Source organism: Cyberlindnera jadinii (genome assembly GCF_001661405.1).
Source record: "Cyberlindnera jadinii NRRL Y-1542 unplaced genomic scaffold CYBJAscaffold_1, whole genome shotgun sequence".
NCBI classification, from domain to species: Eukaryota; Fungi; Ascomycota; class Saccharomycetes; order Phaffomycetales; family Wickerhamomycetaceae; genus Williopsis; species Williopsis jadinii.
The window spans coordinates 1062568-1080688 of record NW_017963652.1 but is presented as its reverse complement, the minus strand read 5'-3'; the positions used below and the strand labels follow the sequence as shown (position 1 = coordinate 1080688).

Here is an 18121-nt window from a genome sequence, read left to right as displayed (position 1 = left end):
CGCTTCCTGGACGTTTTTGCGCGTAGTTTCCACGGGCAATTTCTGTTTGGGCGTTCAATAGGCTAAATTTCACCTTGCGTACAGGCTATTTGTCCAATTGAAAACACCGTCTTTTCGACGATCTCCAAGCCGAACAATGAACTTTGTTTTTTGATTTCATAGAGGAAGCAATACTGGATACGAAGCATTTGAACTACAAGATGAATGATGATCATTTACTAGTCATATATGAAAGACAAATGTTTAGGACAACCACCCCCTCCCCCGGTTCTGTTTGTAATGTGGATAGTTGGGGAAAGTGAATCACCCCTGTTTTAAGTTACCGAGCTTCGAAGTGGCCATCGGCAAACAGAAAGGCGCATTTTCCAAACTCGAAAAAACCATGAACGTTGAAACCAGGATGAATGGGTCGATGACAACCTTACACGCGTCTATTTCCACATGCTACACCCCCTCCCTCCATCTCTTGCATAAAACCTTTAAACGCACAGCGTAGTGAAGTAAACTATAGAGGTTAGCAATGTATGGATGTCAGATGAAGACCCCACCTTTGTGTGTGGCCAGTGCCCGAATTATAGCTATAGTATTGTCGATGACATTTATTACCCATATATAAGAAATGCTTTTGAAATATTTGTTCTTGTATGAAAATTCCTGGACGATCAGTTGCAGTACATTTGAATTTTCTTTTCCAGTTATTTCAAGGTGCCAGAAACACTAGCCATGTAGATCTGGATAGGTATTGTCTTGGATCTCCTATGGCTTAGAACTCAGAGAACAACAACTGAGTACAGAACTGAATCCTTCTATGAATAATTAATACAATGGATACAGGATGTTATGAAAGATCACTTGTGAGCTCATATATGATGGAAAGACCAAAGAATAAGTGACGGGGTTGTCGTTGTTGCACTTGCATGTCTTACGTTCGGGGAACTCTTAAAAACAGGATATTGACACATGGTTTCCCCGGAGCTGTATACTACGTGAAAAGAGATAGCCGAGGACAAACAAAACACAATTCTTCTTCTAGCCCATTGTATTTGTTGTTAGAAGTTTGTTTTACAAGTACTAATATCCTATCCCAATTAAAAGGAAATATCTGGAACGTTTTTATTTGGGATGACACCCACTTCAAGCAATAAAGAAATGTCCCATGTCCAGAAATTGACTCGAAAAGTGCCTGGCAATTCCCGGGCTGGAGTTCGTCGCGAATCGCATGCCCCGGGTAAACGTCCATCGAAAAACGGTACGAGCCCGGGGAAATAGACCAATCTCAACGGACGAACAAAGTACAGGCCGTGCACGAGAATTTGGCCTCCTTTTTGCTGTTTTGGGACATACGTTACTGGTCGTGGACATCTCGATCATGGTCGAGGAGCCATATGCACAGCAACAACGATTGGCTGACTTTAACGGATGAGAAATACCCATCACCATATATAATTGATTACAACTATCTGGTGAAATGAAATAACTTGGATCATCTGTGTATAATATCTGGCATAAACATGTTGGCTCTGTAAATACTAAAACATGATGTAAAAACAACATATTATCTCATGTACAAAAGTAGTTGAAGTAAAGAGTCTGGATTGAGTAACAAAGTGTGAATCATGACACATGCAGACTGTTCAATATCCAACTGATCTCCGTCTGCTCTTTCTTTTTATAACTTGGAAAGGACAAGCAGTGATGTAGTTCGCCAACTTGTCGGTGGTGATAAGCACTTGGTATGCAATGACAAACAAAGAAGGCTTCAAGAACCCAACTAACTGGTTGACAAAATGTTTTGTGAATGGTCTGTACGTGCTCTCGATGACAATGTGCAATTTGAATTCTGGATCGGAGAGCAAGTTTAGACAGCTCTCAGCATATCCAGTCAAGGTATCAACTTGTTTCTCGTAGAACTCCATCTGTGCAAACTTATCTGTGGAGCAGTTGATAATATAAATAACGTCTCCGGAGCTCGCCGTAGATCCAATTGTGTATTGAAGAGCCATCAGAGAGTCCACACTCATATCCATATAAACAATGTATGTGTTGATATCCTTCGGTGTCTTTTCTGTGTTGAAGAAATCGCCAACTGTCAAGCTTCTTGAAACTCTCGGGTTGTCATTGTTAACTTCCAACTTGCTCTTCACAATGTTCTTGTTTGATTCTGACGAAGGTCCTGAATCAGCAGTCTTTCCTGAATGTTCAATGATATACTTCTTGTAATCGTCAAGAGTCTTGTTCTTTCTGTTTTGCAACTTGACTAGCTCCTCGGCCTTAACGTCGTGGGGATGCACAATGCCCAGCTCTCGCAATTTCTCATGAATCGACTCCGCCATTCCTTCTGGCACACTGTTACCAACTATTTTGGCATCATCAAGACCCTTCTCCAAGGCTAGCGCCTCGCTAAGTTTCTCCATCTCTTCTTTCTTTCTCAGCAAATTCTGTCTGTTCTGTTCATCAATGGATAAACGCTCCAGTGCAGCCGCTGTTGACTTTATCGTGCTTGATCTCCTCTTGTAGTAATCGTTAATGGAGCAACCAAAGTTCGGGAGTTTCATCTCATTAACGTCAAAGTCGAAATCGGCCTCATCGTCGCTAATTTGCTCTTCATCACTGTAGTCGTCCTCAGGGTTCGGAGTGCCATCCGGTCTTATACTCTTCCCTTCAAACCTTTCAAAGGGGTCATGTGTTAAAACCGACCAGCGGTAGTTCGTCTCCTCGTTCTGGCTCGCGGCCCTCGAACCATTAGGCCTACGGCTAGAGGAGCGACCCCTTGTACGACCACGAGATATGGAGCGCAACTGGCCACCAGTGTTTGTAGGGGAAAGCGATACATCTCTTCCCCTGCCAGGCGACAGGTGCGAGACAAGACGGTTGTTGTCGGTGGCTAATGCAGATTCTAAGGACATTAAAGTGCGTAAATGGCAATGTAGATCCCCTTAGTCGATGGATATATCTCAGTCACACAGAGTGTTCTTGAACTTTATAAATTTGCAGCGTCCTTCTGAAGCGGAGGACAAATGAAATAACCCAGTGAAAAAGATGTCACGTTTTAATAATTTTCCCTGTGTTGTGCGTACTATTTTTGTATGTGTGTTTTTTCCTTGTTCTTGGATTTGTGTCCTCCTCCTCTACTGCCGCTGTAAACTTTTCCATGCGCCTAAGGTCCCTGTCTCGAACTCTCCAGACTTTTTTTTCTTTCTTTTTCTGTCCGTGCGCTTTCGATCCTTCAGTTGAAGTTTAAACAGCCTGGACACACAAACATCCAGACATTCACACATCCGGACATCCAATTATCCGAGGACTCAAAACACCTGGACAACAGGACCGTGTATATCTACAGAAGCAATACACTCATTAGTTTTGCCATATCAGCTATACCCGAGTACAGCTGTTCACACGAAATGACAGATATCCAATTCTCCTTACCGCAGGATCTGCTCTTTAGAGAACCAGAGAAGCGTATTCATGATGAATATGGGCTCCGTCTATTCCAATCTTCCACCGCACTGGTGGAACTGCAGAAGTCTCTATCGACTATAACGTCTCTTGTTGAAGGTGTACAGGTTCCGCGTGGTGTGTTTTCGGTCAATGATCTGTACACGGATGATGAGATTGAGAAATACTCACATGAGCTGTTTGACCTCCCATACAATGCTGCTCCGTCAGACGGGAACACGCCTCTAAAACCATGCGTCCAGGCCGTGGTATCATTGCTACGTCAGCTATCTACACTGGTTGACTGCACGCCGCCTTTACCGGGTCCAAGAAGGTACGGTAATATGGCTTGTAGAGACTGGCATAGGAAACTGGACTCACAGCTGAACAAATGGATGCACGAATTCATTGGACCACTATACTCTGGCGCTCACCGTGATCAGTATCTGCTCGAGTTACAATGGTATATCTCCAACGCATTTGGCTCCATGGAGAGGTTAGATTACGGAACAGGGCACGAGTTGAACTATTTGGCATTCCTAACTGGACTTTGGAAAGTTGGGATATTACCAAGGACAGTCAATGGATCAGATTTTTTGATAATGTTCGGTCACTACTATAACCTCACAAGGAAGCTCATCACAACATATACGTTGGAGCCAGCTGGAAGCCATGGAGTCTGGGGGTTGGACGACCATTTCCACATTATATACATCTTGGGAAGTTCCCAACTGTTGAAGCAAGACAAAACAACAACCTCCGTATTGCCGAAGTACGTTAATAACAGATCCATCGTCTATCAGTACAGTACTACCAACATGTACTTCAATGCGATCGCGTTCATCTACAAAGTGAAGAAGGGCGCATTCTTTGAGCATTCGCCCATACTCTACGATATTTCGAGTATAAAGACGTGGTCGAAGATCCTTAAAGGCATGCTGAAGATGTACCAAGCTGAAGTTTTTGGGAAATTCCCCGTAGTTCAGCATTTCTATTTTGGAGGAGTTCTCTTCCCATGGACCAATGCCAAAGACGGCTCGCCGTTGCCAATATCTACTGGTGATGAAGACGTATCTAAACTCAAAAAAGAAGCAACTCAAGATTGGAAGGTCAGGGAGGAACAACAGGTGCATGCTCCGTGGATCTCGAACCCAATCAGTGGTTCAGCTACGCAGTCATTCCAGGATCAAGTCATTGCAAGTGGTGCCAGGATGACAGATCATGAATTGGAACACGCCATGAAACAACCATGCACCAGCATCAGTAACAGACCTTCAAGCTCGTCGGCACAAGCTGGTGGTATTCCCACAACTAAAGCACCATGGGCGAAATGATGATGACATGAAACCTACAATGGATGAAATAATTTTGCAACAATGAATATGAATGATAGTTCAAACTGAACAATATCGAATTCCCGAAAAGTTATGTAAAGCATAGTAACCAAAAAAATACAAACCCCAAATATTTATGTACCGTTATAACAGTGTTAGTGCAATTAGAGAGTTGGACCAGCAGCAATGACCTCAGCAGTGGCCTCAGAGGAGTAGCCCTTGAAGTTCTCAGAGAACAACTCAGCCAAACCACGAACCTCCTTGTTGAAACCTTCAAGGTCGGTTTGGGTCTTGAGTGGGTTGAGGATCTCTGGTGGAACGGAACCAACAGCCTTTGGAATTTGGAGGCCAAAGACTGGGAAGGTCTCGAACTCGGCGTTGGCCAATGAGCCATCATGGATGGCATCAAGGATGGCTCTGGTGTACTTCAATGGACAACGCTTACCACCCTTGGAGACGGAAGCACCGGTCCAACCAGTGTTCAACAACCAAGCGTTGGCCTTGTGCTCGGTCATCTTGTCAGAAAGCATTTGAGCGTACTTCATTGGGTGCAAGGCCAAGAATGGTTGACCGAAACAAGCAGAGAAAGTAGCCTCTGGTTCGGTGACACCCTCCTCAGTACCAGCCATCTTGGAGGTGTAACCAGAGATAAAGTGGTACATAACTTGAGCGTTAGTCAACTTAGAAACTGGTGGAAGGACACCACGAGCATCACAGGTCAAAAGAACAATGTTCTTTGGGTGAGAGTCTGCGAAACATGGAATCTTGGCCGATGGAATGTAGTCAATTGGGTATGCACAACGAGTGTTCTCAGTGATGGCAGCGTCATCGTAGTCAACGACACGGGTGGTCTCATCGTAGATAACGTTCTCCAAAACTGAACCAAACTTGATAGCGTTGAAGATTTCTGGCTCCTTCTCACCAGACAATCCCAAACACTTGGCGTAACAGCCACCTTCAATGTTGAAGACACCATTGTCAGACCAACAGTGCTCATCATCACCAATCAAGAGTCTGTTTGGATCAGCAGACAAGGTGGTCTTACCGGTACCAGACAAACCAAAGAACAAAGTGACATCCTTCTTCTCAACACCTTGGTTGGCAGAGGAGTGCAAGGTCAACACGTTGTGGTTAACTGGCATCAAGTAGAACATGACAGTGAAAATACCCTTCTTCATCTCACCAGCATACTCGGTACCGAGGATCACCATCTCCATCTCCTTGAAGTTGATCTCAACAGAGGTCTTGGAGGTCATACCTTCGGTGTAAATGTTAGCTGGGAATTGACCGGCATTCCAGATGGTGAAGTCTGGCTCACCAAAGTTGGCCAACTCCTCATCGGTTGGTCTGATCAACATGTTTCTCATGAACAAAGCGTGGTAAGCTCTGGCACAGACAACACGGACTTTGATTCTGTACTTTGGATCCCAGCCGGCGAAAGCATCAACAACAAACACCTTTTCTCTGGTTCTCAAGTAGTCAGCAGCTCTGGCCTTGGAGATCTTCCATGTGTGCTCAGAAACCTTCTTATTCACTGGGCCCCACCAGATGTTGTTTGTGGAGGTCTCTTCGTCAACAATACGCTTGTCCTTTGGAGATCTACCAGTCTTCTCACCGGAGAAAGCCATGAGCGCACCGGAGGACGAGATGGCGGTCTTCTTCTCCAGAAGACCATCCTCGTACAAAGTTGGGACAGACGCGTTGTGACGAAGCACAACGTCTGGGTGGAGACCAAGCTTCTCAATAAGGGCTGCGTTTGGATTGCTGTGGACCTTTGATGGTGACATTATGTCTGTGTGTATAGATGTGTGTATGTGTTAAAGGCAGTCAAAAACTGTTGAGGGGAGAGAAACAACAAGAGGGCCAGGGGAAATCTGGGGAAATCACTCCCATATTTATAGCTAAAAGGGCAAGACCTCCTATCTCTCACAAGACAGCTGCTCGCAACTTTCCACAGGACAACCCCGGATAAGTTTTCTCTCCTGTAGAAAATCCATGGAAAGGCTATTCCAAATTTTACGTGGGACATAAGTGGTGAGGCGCAAACAGCATTTGGCCTCTTGGAATTGGGCAGAAAACATGGAGGAGACAGGCCATTTCTCCGTGCTTTGCTGTGCAAGCAAGGTCTTCAATTGGTGATGGTTTAGCTGGTGATCACGTTGGCTGTGATACGGTGTTCTCCAGTATTCAAACCCATCAACTCACTCTTCAATCGCCCCTCCATTTGCCTGTCTGTCCTCTTTCCGCAGCTGATGGGCTCCTTCTTCCTACTGCCCGGGGATTTTGATGCAACTGCGTTTGGGAAAAAAAAAGAAAAAACCTTAAAGCCCTACCCCCCCCCCCCATAGTTTAGTATGGATGTGGCGCGTACCGCTTTCTACCCCAGATTATTTTTCTTGTCCTTTTTGCCTTATTTTTGCCTCGCACACTTTTGCAGATGAGCAAAGCGGAAAAGGTGACGTCTCTTCCTTTGACACATCGCAAGGTTAAATGATCACATTTTGGCGATAACGGTCAAATGCCTATGGCACTGGTTCGTCTACGAGACATTTTGAGGGAGAACAGATTGGATGCACAACAGTGGAGATCGTGGTGCCAGAGTCTTACAGGTCTTGTCATTGAGTGAAAATCTACCCACAGCCCACGGATATCTTCTTCACCGAACTTCGGCGTGCGCTTCTAGGAGCTGTGTGCGGCGCGTACCGTGCCTCTTCCCCGGTTCCAAGCAGGAAGATTACGGATGCGAGAAGCGTGCCCTCAAGTCCCCTATGGCTTCTGTTGGATGGAACAGCGCTCTACGCACTGAAGCACGGATTCTATCCGGAGACAGCCGGAAGGATAAACGCCAGCCATAAGCGACACACCTCCCAATCCTCTATCGACACGTTAGAACTTGAGTCTGAGGTCTTTTACAGAGAGAGAGACGTTGAACCACATGGCCTGTTCTACTAGCGGGACCTACAAGCTTCATCGCTGCGATCCGCCAATACCTCTGAATGATCAAGGTCATCTCGGGGGCGGAACACAAGTCTTGCAAATCAGGAGATACGTTCGACATTTGTTGTCTGATGCCATTGTTAAATTAGGAAACAAGGAAATAATGATCTGTCTATTGCAACACTGTCGTCTCACCCCACGTTTTTGCGTCTTTAACTCCAGTTTTCCTATTAATTTTCTCCAGCTTTTTGCTGCACTCCTGTTTCTGAAGTCCTAAGGATAGCACAGCATGCCCTATCGGATACATTCAGCCGTTTCGCTGTTGTAAAGCTGCCGCTGGTTTAACCCAGCTTTCATTCGTTCTTTACCTACGGCACTGTGTGGCTTTCAAGGGACAAGGCAGCAAGCGTGGGGGTTTAAGTTTCATCACATGCAGACAAAAACTAGGGGAGAAGCGGTTCCAGGGCATGTTCTATTCTCCGAAATCTGGGGTAAACGAAAAAAATTCACCAAGCTCATCTCACTCCCCCGGTTTTTTGCTATTAGATCCATCTTACACGGTCGGTAGTCTCTAGAGCACAACAACTTATCTATTATACGTTATTCTTTCTTGTCTAAACAGGAGATGAGACCCACATCACAAGTATAGAGAACCAGCACTGACGATGTCTCTATGCACCAATTCGGTAGCCTTCTCCATCTTCTCTTCTAGCTCAACGTTACCAATGGTCTTAGCAGCAACAACCATCTGTCTCAACATCTCCTCCAATCTCTTGAATGTTCTGATCAAACTTCCTTCATAAACATCCGTCATCTTACAAATCTGTGTGAAAGTTGCGCCACGACACCATTCATATACAACCTCCATCAGTTCCGATCTGAAACTCTCAACATAGTCCTTCTCAACGATCTCGATCTTGGACTCCTTGGAGACTTTAGCAATCTTGGATGCCATTTCTTGCATATGCTTTAGAGGCTCGGCAAGTTCAGGTTTGAGCCTTGGAGCCTCCTTGGATCTCTCTTGGAACACAAAGCACGAGAGCAAAGCAGCACATTGCGCAGGTGTCAATTCGTTGAAGTTACCGTTGAAAATCAGTTCAGTTAACAGCAGTTCGTCACCACTAGATATCTCGCATGCAACACGGCCCTTGAGTTCAATGACATCATTCGCAGTGGTAAACCCAAGTCTTCTCAAAACACGTTTACGGTGTCTCAAATCATCAAGTTGAATAACCGCTTGAGCTTCCAAGATTTTATCCTTGAGTGTCTTTGCATCTTCTGATAATGCAACTTTCTTGCTATATTCATCATATAATTCTGCTAGTCTTGGAGATTGGGCCAATGGGTTCGAAAATAGTTTGGACTCTAACACTTCGATCTTCTTCAATAACGTCTTGAAATCGTTGTCATCAATCTTCATATTTTCAACAGGATCCAATGTTGGAACTCCATCAACTAACCGACGAAGTGCTTCTTGCAAACTCTTTGCAACGGTGTCCTTGACTTGATCTGTCTTAATAATTTTCGGCATATACAATCTCAGATTACCAATCTCTTGGATAGAATCAAGAGTAATTGGAATCACACAAGTCTTGGACTTCTCATCAGACTTGGCAGGTCTGATACCTTCAGGAAAGTTTGGATTAAATGGCTTGATCAAGTTTACTGGTGCATCAGCAAACATTGTGTTAACCAATACGTCGACGATATAGGCCTGATGGTCTGTATACGTCTCACTTTTGTTTCTTTTGTTACTTCTCTTCTCAAAGTTGATCACAACACCCCATCCGTAGTCAAATTGGCCAACTTTAACCTTCAAAAGACGACCCGGTTGGAGGAAACTTAAAACATGAGCAGGTTGCGTGATAATGTGACGAACGTCATCGTTATATGTGTCCAACTGTTTACGGATATCGTAATAATCACGGACAGTTGCTTCATCCTCAACCTTTATGTTTGAAAGTTGCTCTTCAATCTCATTTAATTTCTTCTCCAAGATAGGGACACTGGCAGCATTTTGGAATTGGTAGAAAGAATGTTCAAGCATGAATTCTGGTGAAACACCCTCGACTCTCATCAAGTTCAAAATCATGTTATAACCCAAATGAAATGCGGAGTCCAGTCTGTCGGCCTCACCTTTGACCATTCCTTTAGCAACTTGAGGTTCCATTTTCTCATCAATCATCATAATAACGATACCACGATCATCAAGACCACGACGACCAGCACGACCAGACATTTGAATATATTCACCACCTGAAACCCAACGGAATCCTTTACCATCCCATTTACGAACAGATGTGAATACAACTGTTTTAGCAGGCATATTCAGACCAATGGAGAAAGTTTCAGTAGCAAAGAGCACTTTTAATAGCCCTTCTTGGAAAAGAATCTCTATGATCTCTTTCAAAATTGGCAATAATCCAGAATGATGGATACCAATACCACGTCTCAAAAGAGGCAATATGTGTTTGATTTGAGGCAGTTCACGATCATTCTCTGGTAAGATATTAATAGCATTGTTGAAAATCTTTGTGAGTGTTTCACGTTCTTCTTCAGTGTTGAAATCTAGCTTGGACATTTTGAGTGCTAAGGACTCACAATCACGTTTGGAGAAAGAAAACACAATCACCGGGTTAAACTTCTTTATCCAAACCATCTTAACAATCTTGTAAATATCAGACTTGGAATCTTTGTTACCACCTTTGTAGGTCTGACCTTTCTTACCACGAGAGTTGGTGGATGATGGATCATCACCTTGATTGTTAGAGATAGAAGCCATTGCTCTTTGGAAATTTTCTTCTCTGAAAGTACTCTTCTCATCGACAACTAAATGAATACCGTCACCATTGGCTGGGAAAAGATAATGCTGCAATGGAGTTGGACGGAAGTTTGTATAGACAACGTGACAAGGTTGGGAATGAATCTTACAAATCCATTCGGCAAACTCCATGGCATTTGGAATGGTGGCGGATAAGAACACATAGTGGACCTTGTCTGGTAACAAAATGATTGTCTCTTCCCATACAACACCTCTTTCCTTATCTCTCATGTAATGAACTTCGTCAAAGATGACCCATGCAACCTCTCTCATAACTTCAGAACCTCTATACAGCATAGATCTTAGAATCTCTGTGGTCATCACCAAGCAACCAGCATCTGGGTTGATAGTGACATCACCTGTCATTAAACCAACGTCACCAAACTCTGCTAAAAGTTCACGGTATTTCTGGTTCGACAAAGCCTTGATAGGAGATGTATAGATGACTCTTTGCTTTGCACGCAGAGATTGTGCAATAGCATACTCTGCAACAACAGTCTTACCTGCCGAAGTGTGAGCAGAAACTAACACAGACTCGTTTCTATCGATACAGGAAATGGCAGTGTCTTGGAAAGGATCCAAAGTGAACGGATATGTCCGTGCCTCATTCTCTCTCTTATGCTGACCGATTGGTTTATAAGGATATCCAGAGGGAACAGCAACCTGGTGACGAACCTGATGCGAGAGTTTAACTTTCCCATCGTCTGTCTCGGCCTCAACTTTTGCCATCAATCCAGAGGAGGCCTTGACTTCACGAGATGCTTCCTGTTCAAAGGAATCGGCAACCATAGGAATAACATCAGATTTTTCCTTGGTATCGACAAGTTTCTTGCCCTTGACTGCCTTTCTCTGTTTCTTTTCGGTCGATTCCTCGACCCTCGGAGACGCTGGTCTCTTCTTAGAAACGTCATCTTCCTTTTGCTCTTTCTCTTCGTGAATCTCTTGAATCTTTGGTTCCTCCTTCACATCTTCAACCACCTCCGGAGGAGCCTGTGGCGCTTCATCAAAGACAGAGAATAAATCGTCCTCCATGATTTAGATGGTTTTCAAAGCAAAGACAAATGGCACCCGCTTCTCACAACCTTGGTTTATATATTTAGGTCAAAGTGTAGGCGATGAGGTGCACTGTTTTTTGGGCCTATTTCATTCTCTCGTGAAGTTCTGCTGCAGGAAAATTTTGAGAGAACTATGATAGGGCCACGCACAGAGAACCGAGTGGACGAAGAGCTGTGACAGCTGTGTTTAAAGCACTAACAAAAGTCAGCATCAGTGAATAAGAGATAATCTGATTACTGTGGATATTTGATAGAGTAACAGCTGGTCCTTTTATTAGTGGGTAAGTTAAGGAGGAGTTTGAAAAAAAAATTAAGAGACACAAAAGCGTTACAAAGGCGAGAGCATATCTTCGGTAAATCTTCATGTACAGTGTCGGGCTGAGAGATGTTCCTTCCGGTTCGTACAAGAAGCGCGAGTGGTTTAGCGGTAAAATTCCAAGTTGCCATCTTGGAGCCCCCGGTTCGACTCCGGGCTCGCGCATTTTTTTTTGCTCCCCCAGTACACACTGGGCAGTGGAGTTAGACGTTGCAGCTTCTACTACCGGCTCATCTTTGGGTGTTACAATCAACATCCTTCTAACAGCAACGCATCTCTATTGTGGACCAATTCAATTCAGAACCCAGTGTGAACATCTGAAACCCAAAGTCATGAAATATCACCATTCATCGTGACGGCCTTGTGCGTTTATGCGTAATTTGGTGATCTGCACGAAAGAGACCTTATTCGAATCGTTGAAGCGTTCTTTGTGACAACTGACACAAAAGTCCAATGGTTGATGAAATATATAAGGGCATGTTCCCTTTACTTATAGCTCAACAATTGGTTCTTATAACGAAGTCGAATAGGATTTTTTTGCTTTTAAGCTATCAAGGACAGTCGCTATACCATTGCACAAACGTTTATAGAAAAGTTTCACGCCATGTCTAACGTATCAAGCTTTACGCCATGTTTCAGTTTATCAGCTTGTTCGTCACCGGCGCCCCATGCGGGCGATGCCTCTAATACATTTTGTGATTTTCTTCAGCCCTCACGCTTACATGGCGAAGACGGGCTCGTCAAGAGAACCGGCAGTCTCCAGAGTAGTTATTCAAAAGAGCTAATGGAGTTGGCTTCGAAGGAAACCAAGGCCATAGGATCCAGAGATGCTTCAGAGAATTATTTTCAAGCTTATCACCACGCCACTTGGTTTGTTTCAAATGCAAAACAAGCTGCACTTTTTTTCAACTTCTGTCTTGGGTTTGAACAGATTGCTTATAAGGGTTTAGAAACAGGATCAAAACGATACTCTTCCCATGTTGTCAAGAATGGCGATGTTATCTTTGAATTTGTATCCCCAATTGCGAATCTGAAGGAGGATACTTCTGAAGAATACCTAGTCTCTAAAATCCATGACTTTATCCGTACCCATGGCGATGGTGTAAAGGATATTGCCTTTACAGTCAGTGATGTTACTGCTGTATTCGAAAGAGCCGTTAGAGGTGGTGCTACATCAATTTCGACACCGCATATAGAAACTGATGAAAACGGTTCCGTTAAGATGGCAACTATACAGGTGTTTGACGATCTTTGGCATACACTTGTTGAATATATCAACTATCAAGGTCCCTTTTTGCCCCATTACGCTTCGCTGAAGGATGTGCCATACTCTGCACGGTACATCTCTACATGCATTGAAACATTCCCGCCAGTGCGACTTGCAGTGATCGACCACTGTGTTCAGAATGAGGATTGGAACAAATTAGAGCCTTCCTGTGACATTTATGAGAAGATATTTGGCTTCCACAAGTTTTGGTCTGTTGATGAAAAGGATGTCTCTACAGAGTACAGCGCGCTCCGTTCCATTGTGATGGCTTCTGGTAACGAAAAGATCAAGATGCCTATGAATGAGCCGGCAAAGGGTATCTGCAAATCCCAAATAGAGGAGTTTTTGGAGTTTTACAACGGACCAGGGGTTCAACATATTGCTGTTCTTACTTATGACATTGTCACCACAGTGAGGAACATGCGTCTTCGAGGTGTCGAGTTCGTCCCAACTCCAAATCTCTACTATGAAAGCATACTACCTCGACTCTTGCGCACTGGCTTGTCCCTCGAAGAAGATATCAGCCAGCTACAAGAGTTGGGTATCTTGATTGACTTTGATGAAAAGGGCTACCTTTTGCAGATATTCACAAAGCCATTGACCGACAGGCCAACCTTTTTCCTCGAAATCATTCAAAGGCATAATCACAATGGGTTTGGGAAGGGGAATTTTAAAGCGTTATTTGAAACTCTTGAAGAGGAGCAAAGACGCCGTGGAACTTTGTTAAAGAACTGAAAGATAAAGTCTTGTGATATTTTCAAGTGACGCGTGACTACTGTGTTTTATCTACGTTGTTTGACCTTTACATGACTCATACAGTAGTAATTTTACTAAGGTCCATGTGACGGCTAAGAAAAACTCGATGCTCTATTGTGGCTATACATAGAACATGCAACAAGTTCCGGATCAACAAGCCCCCGAATGTGTTTTTGGCTTAGACCTTGCAGTGTGCACCAACAGACGGAACTTGCCGTTGTGATAAAAAAACTATGAGCGAAAAAAAAGGAGCACACACACCTCAAGAAGGAACACAATTGGATCGTTTGTCAGTTCTTTAACAAAGAAACACCTCAGAAGGGAAAGTGTTTTAGTAAACAAGGCTTAAGCATTGGGAGAAGTTCACTGTGTTTAATCCTTGTGGCTCATTTACTCTCACGCTTTGTGCTACTTCAACGCCTCGTTCTGTTGTTCTTATTTTGGTCAATTTCTACACATCCTCTTTTTTCACTACCCTGTTGCCTTTTTTTGCTTCGTATACTAAGACTTGAGAGCTTCAAAACAGGAAGAAGGAATATATTTATCCATTAGTATCGATTACTTTCACACTTATGTCTCATTCAGGGTGAGTATCATTATGTCTCGTGTGTTTTTTGTGTGTTTTCTCTTCTTCCGGTCTGTTTTTCCCTCCATGTTCTTGGGATTTACCTTGTCTTTGTTGTGTGTGTGTGTTTTTTCTTGGACGGGGAGGCCCGCCTCCCCCCCCCCACGCCGTGGACACTCTGCCTGGCTCGCTGTCGCTGCTATACAGAGGACGCCAGCGCCTGTCAACACAGCCGAAGTTGGAGAGCCTTTAGACGAAGATAAGAGCAGCAATTATCCCTCCTTACTGGGTGAATACTAACGTGGAATCTCTATAGGAACACTACAATCACGGTTAAAGTGGTTGCTGCTGAGTCTCTTTACAAGAGGGATGTGTTTCGCAGTCCAGATCCCTTTGCCGTTCTCACTGTTGATGGTTCTCAGACAAAGTCCACGTCTGCTGCAAAGAAGACGCTCAACCCGTATTGGAACGAGACCTTCACCTTCAACGCCAACGAAAACTCCATCCTTGTGATCCAGGTGTTTGATCAGAAGAAGTTCAAGAAGAAAGACCAAGGGTTCCTGGGTGTCGTCAACATTAGAATAGGAGATGTTATCGATTTGAGCTTGTCGAACTTTGAGGAGACAATCACCAGGGAGCTGAAGAAGTCTAACGATAACGTTGTCGTCAGTGGTAGATTGATCATTGTGGTGTCCCATTCTGCCACCAATGGGTCGACTGCCTCCTCCAGATCCAGACCTTCCGCAGCCATTGGAGGCTCAAGCCGTTCGAGCTCTAGTGCAGTCCAATCTTCGAATACCTCTGCTGCTGCTGCTGTTGCTAGTACTGCTGCTTCTGCTGGAACATCCTCAAACTCAAACAGACAGTACTCGTCGTTTGAAGATCAATATGGAAGACTGCCACCTGGTTGGGAGAGAAGAACCGACAACTTTGGCCGTACCTATTACGTTGACCATAACTCCAGAACCACCACTTGGAAAAGACCAACCCTCGAACAGTCAGAATCAGAACGTGGTCAACAGAGACAAAACGTTACGGAAGCTGAACGTAGACAACATCGTGGTCGTACGCTTCCTGATGACAGAGCATCATCTCCAAATCCAAATAATATCACGGTAAACACCGTTGGCGGTGCTCCTGCTTCGAGTGGAACATCTGCAGTATCTTTGGCTGCTACTGGGGGTACCACTTCTGGACTTGGTGAGTTGCCACCTGGCTGGGAGCAAAGATTTACACCCGAGGGACGCCCTTACTTTGTTGATCACAACACAAGAACCACCACATGGGTTGATCCTAGAAGACAACAATACATTAGAACGTATGGACCAAACACAACAGTACAACAACAACCAGTATCACAGTTGGGTCCTTTGCCAAGTGGATGGGAGATGAGACTTACGAACACCGCCAGGGTGTACTTTGTTGATCACAACACGAAGACTACGACATGGGATGATCCAAGATTGCCATCGTCTCTTGATCAAAATGTTCCTCAATATAAGAGAGATTTCAGAAGAAAGGTTATCTACTTCAGATCTCAACCAGCTTTGAGAATCCTACCAGGTCAGTGTCACATCAAGGTTAGAAGAGATCACATCTTCGAAGACTCATACCAAGAAATTATGAGACAAACTCCTGAAGATTTGAAGAAGAGATTGATGATTAAATTCGAAGGTGAAGAAGGTCTGGACTACGGTGGTGTTTCAAGAGAATTCTTCTTCCTTTTGTCACATGAAATGTTTAACCCATTCTACTGTTTGTTCGAATACTCTGCTCACGATAACTACACACTTCAAATCAATCCAAACTCTGGTATCAACCCAGAACATTTGAACTACTTCAAGTTCATTGGAAGAGTTGTTGGTTTGGGTGTATTCCACAGAAGATTCTTGGATGCATTCTTTGTTGGTGCTCTTTATAAGATGATGCTGCACAAAAAGGTTGTGTTGCAAGATATGGAGGGTGTTGACGCTGAATTCTATAGATCATTGAAATGGATGCTTGAAAACGACATTCAGGGCATCCTTGACCTCACGTTCTCTGCAGAGGAGGAGAGATTTGGAGAGATGCATGAGGTTGATTTGAAACCAAATGGAAGAGAGATTGAAGTGACAAATGATAATAAAAAGGAATATGTTGAGCTCATCACTGAGTGGAAGATTTACAAGTGTGTTGAGGAGCAGTTCAAGGCATTTATGGATGGTTTCAACGAACTCATACCAGAAGAGCTGGTGAATGTGTTTGACGAGAGAGAGTTGGAGTTGTTGATTGGTGGTATCGCTGAAATTGACGTTGATGACTGGAAGAAGCATACCGACTATAGGGGATACCAAGAGTCTGATGAAGTCATCCAATGGTTCTGGAAATGTATTTCCGAATGGGATAATGAACAAAGGGCCAGACTTTTACAATTCACTACTGGTACTTCCAGAATCCCAGTTAATGGTTTCAAGGATTTACAAGGTTCTGATGGTCCAAGAAGATTTACCATTGAAAAGGCTGGCGAACCTAACCAGCTTCCAAAATCCCACACGTGTTTCAACAGAGTGGACTTACCTCCGTATGTTGACTACGATTCCATGAAACAAAAGATGAGTTTAGCTGTTGAGGAAACTGTTGGTTTCGGTCAAGAGTGAGCCTTATCGATGACTGTGTCGTTATGATGTTTCCTACCTTTCTTTTTTCCACTTGATTTTTTTGCATTCTTTGCATTTTGTTTCTTTTCGATGAGTTATCATACTGTTCAGGTTTAAGGGTAGTCATATATACCGATCCTGAAATGGTACTCACTGGTCTTCTTGTTAGTGCTCACGTATTCGCTGGATGAACTGGACTACTCGTATTAATTATTCTCACAGTATAATTTGTAGATTTTGCAGTTTTTGTTTTTTATAAAGATTAGAAATCATTTCCATAAGTCTGTAATACTCTGTTATCTCTAGCCATATGATGTTTAAAGTATGACAGATAACGAACTTACATAGTGATCTGTTTCCAAAATGTACTATGGTTTAGGTACCACAACGATGATCTGTTCATTCTTATTCCGCACTGTATATGTGTGGACACAGGTATTTCATAACTGTCATCTTAGGTTTTGGAGATTGGTTTACCGTCTCATATCAGACAATCATCAAATTTGAATTGAAGAACAGGAAACCTGGTGAAGTTGCTTTCTCAACACCAGATGAACATTGGGTCATGATGCCATTTGACTTGACGGATGCGTCACCAGCTTTTCAGTGAATTGTGAACAATGTATTGAGAAAATACACCGGGAAGTTGGGACAGGTATGTCTTGATGACATTGGCACCTCAAAGTGTATACCAAATAGTTTGGTGAAGTATTGGCAGATGGGACTGTGGATACATTGTGCTTCACTTACTGATGCTGGGATCGATATTTAATCACAACTCAACAAAAATCCGTGATAGTTTAGTGGCTAGAATTACCGCTTGTCGCGTGGTAGACCGGGGTTCAATTCCCCGTCGCGGAGTTTTTTTTTTTAAGTTTTGTCACCTAAAAAAAAGTGTAACAGTCACGTTGTGAGTGGAATAATGGCACTTTAAAACTATCGCCATACGTGTTTGTTGGTTGTGGATAAACTCATCAATATGGTTAACGAATTTATTGT

At 43.7% G+C, this 18121-nt stretch overlaps 8 protein-coding genes and 2 non-coding genes across 10 annotated transcripts; 7 read left to right on the top strand and 3 right to left on the bottom strand.

The window, feature by feature from the left end:
• Window positions 1-1456: 1456 nt before the first annotated feature.
• On the bottom strand, window positions 1457-3006 carry IMP21 (Imp21p). Its single transcript, XM_020214083.1, has one exon. The coding sequence runs from the start codon at window positions 2904-2906 to the stop codon at window positions 1635-1637; it is 1272 nt and encodes a 423-aa protein (XP_020073247.1). The 5' UTR covers window positions 2907-3006; the 3' UTR covers window positions 1457-1634.
• A 635-nt stretch (window positions 3007-3641) lies between these two features.
• RRD1 (peptidylprolyl isomerase RRD1) lies at window positions 3642-4811 on the top strand. The gene has a single exon (XM_020214082.1). The coding sequence runs from the start codon at window positions 3780-3782 to the stop codon at window positions 4767-4769; it is 990 nt and encodes a 329-aa protein (XP_020073246.1). The 5' UTR covers window positions 3642-3779; the 3' UTR covers window positions 4770-4811.
• Window positions 4808-6051, bottom strand: PCK1 (phosphoenolpyruvate carboxykinase PCK1). The gene has a single exon (XM_020214081.1). The coding sequence runs from the start codon at window positions 6023-6025 to the stop codon at window positions 4934-4936; it is 1092 nt and encodes a 363-aa protein (XP_020073245.1). The 5' UTR covers window positions 6026-6051; the 3' UTR covers window positions 4808-4933.
• Window positions 6052-8154: 2103 nt separating this feature from the next.
• Window positions 8155-11734, bottom strand: MTR4 (ATP-dependent RNA helicase MTR4). Its single transcript, XM_020214080.1, has one exon. It carries the CDS (start codon window positions 11557-11559, stop codon window positions 8344-8346), a length of 3216 nt encoding a protein of 1071 aa, XP_020073244.1. The 5' UTR covers window positions 11560-11734; the 3' UTR covers window positions 8155-8343.
• A 113-nt stretch (window positions 11735-11847) lies between these two features.
• On the top strand, window positions 11848-12378 carry CYBJADRAFT_8336 (uncharacterized protein). Its single transcript, XM_020217959.1, has one exon. It carries the CDS (start codon window positions 11946-11948, stop codon window positions 12252-12254), a length of 309 nt encoding a protein of 102 aa, XP_020073243.1. The 5' UTR covers window positions 11848-11945; the 3' UTR covers window positions 12255-12378.
• On the top strand, window positions 11993-12063 carry CYBJADRAFT_t14. The gene has a single exon. It is a non-coding gene; the product is annotated as a tRNA-Gly (tRNA).
• Window positions 12379-12682: 304 nt separating the features above from the next.
• CYBJADRAFT_122433 (4-hydroxyphenylpyruvate dioxygenase) lies at window positions 12683-13900 on the top strand (the record flags this gene model as incomplete). The annotated part of the gene is made up of 1 exon (XM_020212425.1): window positions 12683-13900. One exon carries the CDS (start codon window positions 12683-12685, stop codon window positions 13898-13900), a length of 1218 nt encoding a protein of 405 aa, XP_020073242.1.
• Window positions 13901-14493: 593 nt separating this feature from the next.
• RSP5 (NEDD4 family E3 ubiquitin-protein ligase) lies at window positions 14494-17393 on the top strand (the record flags this gene model as incomplete). Its single annotated transcript, XM_020217040.1, has 2 exons — window positions 14494-14507; window positions 14803-17393. The coding sequence occupies 2 exons, from the start codon at window positions 14494-14496 to the stop codon at window positions 17120-17122; spliced, it is 2334 nt and encodes a 777-aa protein (XP_020073241.1). The 3' UTR covers window positions 17123-17393.
• CYBJADRAFT_165522 (uncharacterized protein) lies at window positions 17362-17770 on the top strand (the record flags this gene model as incomplete). The annotated part of the gene is made up of 1 exon (XM_020214079.1): window positions 17362-17770. A coding segment is annotated over exon 1 (158 nt), but the record flags the coding sequence as incomplete, so codon positions are not given.
• A 141-nt stretch (window positions 17771-17911) lies between these two features.
• Window positions 17912-17983, top strand: CYBJADRAFT_t15. Its single transcript has one exon. It is a non-coding gene; the product is annotated as a tRNA-Asp (tRNA).
• The last annotated feature ends 138 nt before the right edge of the window (window positions 17984-18121 follow it).

Excerpts from the sequence above, each read along its gene's own strand:
- IMP21 (XM_020214083.1), bottom strand. The coding sequence starts at position 2,906 with ATGTCCTTAGAATCTGCATTAGCCACCGACAACAACCGTCTTGTCTCG.
- RRD1 (XM_020214082.1), top strand. The coding sequence starts at position 3,780 with ATGGCTTGTAGAGACTGGCATAGGAAACTGGACTCACAGCTGAACAAA.
- PCK1 (XM_020214081.1), bottom strand. The coding sequence starts at position 6,025 with ATGACCTCCAAGACCTCTGTTGAGATCAACTTCAAGGAGATGGAGATG.
- MTR4 (XM_020214080.1), bottom strand. The coding sequence starts at position 11,559 with ATGGAGGACGATTTATTCTCTGTCTTTGATGAAGCGCCACAGGCTCCT.
- CYBJADRAFT_8336 (XM_020217959.1), top strand. The coding sequence starts at position 11,946 with ATGTACAGTGTCGGGCTGAGAGATGTTCCTTCCGGTTCGTACAAGAAG.